The sequence below is a fragment of the Phalaenopsis equestris genome, unplaced genomic scaffold (assembly GCF_001263595.1).
Source record: "Phalaenopsis equestris unplaced genomic scaffold, ASM126359v1 Scaffold000557, whole genome shotgun sequence".
NCBI lineage: Eukaryota > Viridiplantae > Streptophyta > Magnoliopsida > Asparagales > Orchidaceae > Phalaenopsis > Phalaenopsis equestris.
The window spans coordinates 348,233-356,229 of record NW_018164997.1 but is presented as its reverse complement, the minus strand read 5'-3'; the positions used below and the strand labels follow the sequence as shown (position 1 = coordinate 356,229).

Genomic DNA, 7,997 nt, shown 5'->3' with positions numbered 1-7,997 from the left:
TCTCTTACATCTCTAGGTATTTGCTTGCCATTGTGAGTTGAAACTTTTTTAAGAAATTCTATTTATGTTAATAACAAATTCATGCTCGTAAAAATATATAATTAATCAACAAAAAGTTTCACAACCCTAAGAAAAAAAAATCTTTTCCAAAATTTCATTCTGTTTTTTACAGTAAGTAGGAACTTTTTATCATATCTAATAAGAATTTTTTAACAATAAAATTTCACTCCGTAACTTTAGTAGCTTACTGTTAGAAAATACATTTTGAAAAATAAAAATTTTTCATATCTATTTTGATTGAACAAATCAATATTAATTTTAACCTCTACAAACAAATCCTAAATACTTTCATTTCTTTTAATTCTCCGTCTTCAAAAAATGTTTTCGTCTATGTACAAGCAAATATGCCCAAACTAGAATCCTGGAAAAATAATGCAGAATCATTGAAAATCAAAGCTGAGAATCTGAGACCATGATGTTTGGATGTTCACTTTTGTTTTTACAGCTGCCAATTTGCTATAATTTATTCATCCGCGCGAATTTCTCTTACTAGAAAGGTCTACTTACAATGAAAATAATAATAATAAAAACTCACAATCTACTTACAATGAAAATAATAATAATAAAAACTCAACTTGAAGAAAAATTAAAAAGAAAAGGAAAAAAGGGGTCCTTTTTCATTTCCTCCGGTCAGAGTCAGAGTGAATCTTCGGTATACCTTGTCATGCTCGTGTCTATTTCTCTATCATTTTTTATAATGTTTGGTGGGCATTCAAACTGTGTTCTTCTCTGTTAGGTAAGCGTTTGGAAAAGCTGAGAAATGGATGGAGAAAAATGGCGCAATTTTTTCCTTGTTACATTTTGCTTCTGCTTCTCGATCCTTGATTTCTCTCGCAGGTTTCGGTGCTATTTGGTCGATTTTGACTTCGTTTCTGCGTTTTTGGACTCTTGTGGACAGATAATTGCGAGGAAATCTCGTATCTGTTTTCTAATTAGTTAAGGAGGGGGTTGCAAAGGTTGCTTCTTTTTTCCTTCTGACGTGATATTGCGCTCTGTTTCATCCATTGTAGTGACTTCTGTGGTTCTTTGGGGATTGTTGGGGTTGGGTTTTCTTCGTCCACGTAAAAAGGGTGTTTTTTTTAATAACTTAACTTTAGTTCGTTTTTATAGTAAATTTTCTGATTTTGACGTTGTCATCGCTCGTCGATTGATTTATTATTGTTTCAATGTCCTTAACATTGTAGTTTCCTGCATCTTTACATATGCTATTGGCTTTGTTTGGTTATATTTACATATAAATTATGGATTTTACCCCTAATTGAACTCCTAAGTACAGGCTTTCATTTGAGGAACCTAATAACTTTGATTTTTTGTTGTGTTCAGACTTAGAATAATCCCTCTAGGTATTATTTTCATTTGTTAATTGGGTTGCTATTCTATCAGATTTATTGCAGCTTCAGTAAGGTAGTAGTATGGTTGGTTTTTTTTCTGCTGCTGCTTCTTAGCAATAGCTTTTGGAGTTTAAGATCGGCCCCATTTTCCCTTTAAGGTGGGAGTCGTGTTGACTTTATAAAAATGCTAAATTTTGTAGATTCTATCATCTGGTTGCATAAAGTTAGAAATTAATATAAGTTTTAAGCTTACCAACACCTTCTAAATCCCTTAAATATGATGATACAAATTTTACTCAAAATGAATGAAAATTAAATTATTACTTTTTATAACATATTTTATACCTTCATGCAATCAAATGAGCCCTTCTTGTTATTTTAATTTCTTTGTAGTCTCAATTAGCTCTCATTGCTAGTTTCCCCCATTTTTTTTTCTTCTTAGGTTAACATAATGAGAGGAAAAGAACCAACAGCTGAAAAGTTTTTTGTTTTGAATACTGGGGCCAAGATTCCAGCTATAGGACTTGGGACATGGCAATCTGGAGGCGATATCTGCATTGAAGCAGTGACATCAGCTTTAAGGGCCGGATATCGACATATAGATTGTGCACATCTATATGGAAATGAAGTTGAAGTTGGCAAAGCTCTGGCAGAAGTTTTTCATGGTGGACTTAGGAGGGAAGATTTGTTTTTGACTTCTAAGCTGTATTTTGCTACTAATTCTCATAAGAGGATTGAAAATTCTGTTAGAGTTTCTCTACAAAGTCTTGGTGTGTCCTATTTAGATTTGTATCTAGTACATTGGCTTGAGAGTTCAGCTATGGAAGATGCCACAGACCCTCCCTTGAAATCGGGGAATGAATATAAGCAATTCTTGCATCGGTTGAAACCGACATGGAAAGCTATGGAAAACTTAGTGGAGATGGGTCTTGTTCGTGCCATTGGTGTAAGCAATTTCACTAGTCAGCAGATCAGTGAACTACTTCAGTTTGCTAAAATTGTTCCAGCTGTTAACCAGGTTAGCCTGTTAAGAATTTTATTAATTTGATTTTCTATAGTTACCTAAAAGGAATGGTGCTTGAACCCAGGAGAGGAGCTATTTTGGATATCATCTTCAATTATTGCATCCTACTATTTTCACTTTACCAATTTTCTCATGTTAAGAACTAGCTAGCTATGATGAAAAAAGCTAAACTATCATGCATGTCTTCTAACGATGGAGAAAATGACCAAATTAGCCTATGGAATATTTAGGGTGTGTTCATTATGTCCTTGTTCTTTCATATTCATCATCTTATTCAAAGTTGACTGTTTTGGTCCTTCAGTATGACTTAGTTAGTCCCTCAACTCAATTTTTTGATTGAGTTGTGAGGGACCGAATTAGAGCATAAGAGCATACATAATGGTTTTCTCCTTAACTAGGTTTGAACTCTGAAAATATAACTTATCTCATAAAAGAAAGCAATTTACATGCTAGATTGGATTATGATTAAAAGAAAAGCTCCATGATCTACTCTCTCTTTCTCTCTCTCTCTCTTTCTCTAATATATATATAGAGAGTGCTATAAGTTATATATATATATATATGAGAGAGAGAGAGAGAGAGAGAGAGAGAGATTGTGTGCGTGTCTTTATGTGTATTACAACTACAAGTGAAATTATCTGATGACAAACAATTGTACATCAAATGCTTGTGATGCACCACTCTTGCAAGTAAACATTGGGCAGAAATAATGTACTTCCATAAATATAAGAGCTTAAGTTAATTGTGATTTGCATTTAGTTTTGTTTTCATTACATTTAGGAAGAGTTTCTTAACAAATTAAGTTCCTTAAAGGGCTGATTCCCGGATCTGATATGAAAAGCTTGATGATTTTTAACTTTCACTTTTCTATCCTTGCTCGTTTCATCTCAATTAGTATTCCTTTTGATGAAGGGTTTCTTTTTGTTCCAAAATTTAAAATCAAAGTAAAATAAAATTCTTGCTTAAATATTTTTGTCATCTATAACAAGCTGTAATAACCTTATTGTCAACTCTTTTTAATCCCTATTAGGGGTTTTCTTCTATGGTTATAGTCTCTTATATTACTGATTTGGTCTTGGCTATTGGAAAGGATTTCTACTGTTAATATTTTCTTTCATATCTTACTGATTTGTTGGTTTCTATTGGAAAATATGTTATCAGAAAAAAACATGCTAGGAAGTAGTGATTAGCTGATTAGCTGGAGATGTGATTCAATTTTCTCATAAATATGGGTAATTTTCTCTTTCTTTTCTTTTTTATTCATAAGATATAACAGTTCTTAACCCTTCAAAATTGCTTTAGAATAGGTTTTGTCTTAACCTTAGATATTGTTCCCCTTCTTTTCCTCTCATTATCATTCTTGACTGTACACCCTTGCTTGCTTGCTTGCTCAGCCTGTGCATGACGCTCCTGCTCACTTGCTTACTCACAAGATTGCTCATTTATGCTACATGCCTTTTGCATGGCTTATGCTCATGTTTCACGTGCTTGTACTTTTTTGTTGTTGTGTGTAACACTTCGTAATCAAGCGTTTCAATTTCCTCGACAAATGAGTAAGAGAATGCGGCGGAGATGAAAGAGCGAGATAAAAAGAGTGTTTCAGCCTTATATGGAGGACTGAAATCACCTTTCTAAGGAGAATGACTTCGAAAATTTGAGAAGCATGCAAAGGCGAGATTGAGAAAGTGGGTGAGGGTTTTGAACCTTTTGATCGAGGGATTGGAGGTGTGCTGAGAAGACGACACCGACACCACTTTTAGAGAATAGTGTCGACGGTGCAGAAATTTTGTAGGAGCTTTCTTTTAAGCGAGATGAGGCATCATTGAGGGTAGCAGAAGGACAAGAAGTCAAGCATGTGCACTTACCCACGTTTCTATCGGAGTGCATTGCATCATCGAGCAGCTTGACATCGAGAAGGATCAATTGTGAGTGAGAAGCATGACCCACATTAAGACCAGAGATAGGCAAGTGCGAGCTGGAGCTGATTCCAAGTGTTGCAATTCAAGGAATAACGAGAAAGTGCTAGGGCAGGACTAGTGTGTAAAATCATGCATAGGAAATAACAACGCCGTGAGCTATGCCTACCAAGTTCACGTGAAGAGTTGGGTGCTGGGGTAAGCTGTTTATGTTGAGGTGATTTTAGTTATGCATTTCGTTTATAAATTCAAAGTTCTCATTTATATCTATAAAATGTTTTATTAGGGTTTTGCTTAAAATCAAATATTTATAATAACAATGTAGTATTGTGGATTGAGGAAGAAAAATATAACTTATCTAAAGTTAAATTAAAATATTAATTTGAGTTAGTTATGGAAATTTTTTTTATTTTAAAATAATATGAAATTTATAATAATTAAGATAGTTTGTCAAATAAAGAAGTCGAGCAGACATCGGTGTCCATTGCATCATCGAGTAGCATGACATCGAGAAGGCTCAATTGTGAGCGAGGAAGATGGCCCACATTAAGACCAGAGACAGGCAATTGCGAGCTCGAGTTTATTCCAAATGTTGCAATTCAAAGAATAACGAGAAAGTGCTAGGGCAGGACTAGTGCGTAAAATCATGCATACGAAATAGCAACGTCGTGAGCTATGCCTACCAAGTTCACGTGAGGAGTTGGTTGCTGGGGTAAGTTGTTTGTGTTGAAGTGATTTTAGTTATGCATTTCGTTTATAAATTCAAAGTTCTCATTTATATCCATATACTATTTTATTAGGGTTTTGCTTAAAATCAATGATTTATAATAACAAAATAGTATTGTGGTTTGAGGAAAAAAAATGTAACTCATCTAAATTTAAATTAAAGTATTAATTTGAGTTAGTTATGGAAAATTTTTTTATTTTAAATAATTAGAAATTTATAATAATTAAGATAGTTTGTGAAATAATTTTTTTAGTATTATGATTAATTAAACATTTAAAATAATAAAAATTTTAGTTTTCCTAAAACTTCTAAAGCTTTTTAATTAGTACATCAATACTAAATTAATAGAAATGTGAAGGTTTGGATTCTTATATAGTATATTAAGTTTAGATTATTGTTGAATTTATAAAGGAAGTTATTAATATCAAAATGTTATCTTAGTTTTTTTTTTGTTTATAGGAATTATTATAAAGGTTTGAGGTCGACGTCATTGGTGAAATTGAGGAATAATAACTGAAATCTATTGTGTGAGTACTCTTATTTTTTAATCTATAGTAGCATTTTTGTTTCTTATTAATCAATTTCATTGATAATTACTGCTACGCATAAATTCAATTGCCAGATTTTATTTTGATTGATATGCTTTTCTTTTTATTGGTCAAATTCTGGTGACGATTTTACATTTTAGCAACAAGTACTATTATGCATTATGTATACAATATACATTGAATTGAATGAAATATGTGGATGAATGATATGAACTGCATAGACTGAATGTATATGCTTGCTTGGCTAAGATAGAGTTCACCTCTTTATAATAGCGGGGGAACGTTAAGGTACCCGTGCACTTAACTGAAAAATGAATTGATATGGATGTGTTTTAATTTACACAGTTTTAGATAGTATTCCTGTAACGATTGTAGACAGATTTAAAAAATATTGGTATGTAAACGATAAAGTAAGACATAGTGAATATTTAAAATTAATTTGAATGATCATATTAAATACTACAAATTTTCAAACTCTTAGATTGATTTTACATAAAATTTAACTTAATGCTTATCCTTTTCTTCTTATTATGTTATTATAGCTTAAGAGTACGAGTATTCACTAGCTCTTAGCTCACTATTATTTTAAATTAATTTTACAGGTTTAAACATTTGACATAAAAATGAGCAATTTAAGATAAAATTTTTATTGAAGGTACATTCAATTTTACTTTTTAGCGACTTTTTTATTTATCAAATGTTAGATAGAGAAAATGAATATAGAAAATAAATTTATTTTTCACTGTCTGAACGTCTATATCTTTCTTGGTTAATTCAATGCTTCGGGCCAGGTCGTGGCAAAAGTGATATCAGAGACTTGTTTATATAAATTAATATATTACTAATAAAAGAGCCAATAAGATAATTAGAAAAACAAAATAATTATAATTAAAATTTAAAATTTTAATTAATTATATTTAAATAATTATATCCATTCATGAAAAGGGATACACCCTAGATTATAGAAGATGGATGTTTGATAGAAGATGATAAAGTATTGTTTGCTATAAATACGAATACGAATGTCCTGACCCAAATTGTTACGACACGACTTGATAGCTTGGAATTATCAAGTTCCCTATGAAGCCCAGTAACTTTTTTTTCTACATGGTTAACTCGCTCCAGGATCTCAACAACTCCATCATTACTCTATCCTCGAGTTTGTACTATGACTCTAAGAAAGCGCTCCTCCATTTCGGCAGACGGCGCATCAGAAAGTTGGCATACACCCGACGCCCCTAGGTGTCGCCTCCTCTGCTGTCGTGCCGGAAGAAACTTGACTGCCCACACTCCTTCCTCTGTTAGAGGAAGGATTCTCCCTTATCCTCTCAGTCACAACGTCCGACCCCATAGTGCCCTTCTCCATGGTTCCCTGCTCCAAAGCAACTTGCTCCTCGGTATTCACTCCCCTCTCTGTGGCTTGTTCAACAAAGGCCACATCGCCCTTAGGGTCGACGTTAGCATTTGAGGAAGTAGAAGCGATCGTCAGAGCTCCTGCAACCGCAAAAGGAATACTAAAAGCATGATTCAAACTATATACCCAAAACTTGACATCATTCGGAAGTGGTGTAAGAGACAAAGTCCTCACCAGTTTCCTCTAGTCCACCCTCGGAGGAAAGGCCACCCTTTTGCGATTGAAGCTGAGTTCTGCTTCAACCGGTGCCTTCCCGATCTTCTCAGGAGTCACAGTGCCCATGGCATGACAGTTTGAACAGACTTCCTTCCCTTTGGGCAAAAGTTTTCGCTTCCAACGGGTGTCCCGAAAGACGATCGTCAGTTTGCTCTCCAACCTCCTCCACAACTCTCCCCTATGATGAGCCTGCGAGAGAACCCGAAGACCCAGTTTGATCTTCTTATTCCCTCGCTCGCGACCTTTGTACAATCCTCTTCTTGCCCAACTCTCCCGCAAAAGCCTAGCTTGCTGGTTTCCGCTTCACGTCAGGTTTGCGAGCATTCACCCGCATATCACTCATGGCTTTGAGGAGGGCACTTTTGTCGGCTGATGGCGCTTTCTCTCCAGACATCGCGACAGACACGGATAAAAAGAAAAATAAGGTAAAGAAACAAGAAGAAAAGGAAACAATGCAAACCATCCTTACCCAAGGCCTATTTCTAATGATTTGGGCACAAAAATCAAGGAAAGTCCATTATTGGACAATAAAGTCATTTAATTATTTCATATATGTTAAAAGATTCTCTTATCCTCGTGTACCTTGCAACTTCCGAAGAACAAGAAAATTGGGGAAATAAATATGTATATGAAAAATATGTTAGCATGAATCTCAAGGCAAACGGACGGTTTTGGAGGGAGAAACGTTTGATCAAATGCCTTATTGACGACTGTAGGATTGGTTGCTAATGGAGAAGGAGTTGGGGTCGGGCGATCGGAAG

At 34.3% G+C, this 7,997-nt stretch overlaps 1 protein-coding gene across 6 annotated transcripts in view; it reads left to right on the top strand.

The window, feature by feature from the left end:
• The first annotated feature begins 658 nt into the window (after window positions 1–658).
• Window positions 659–7,997, top strand: part of LOC110029298 (aldo-keto reductase family 4 member C10-like) — a 29,953-nt gene continuing 22,614 nt past the window's right edge. The window contains exons 1-3 of one of the 6 annotated variants that reach the window (XM_020731533.1): window positions 659–712; window positions 797–897; window positions 1,834–2,409. In XM_020731533.1, coding sequence (XP_020587192.1) covers window positions 1,843–2,409 — 567 coding nt within the window. In that variant the 5' untranslated portion in view covers window positions 659–712; window positions 797–897; window positions 1,834–1,842. The other 5 variants (XM_020731528.1, XM_020731529.1, XM_020731530.1 and 2 more) reach the window with 5 other exon arrangements.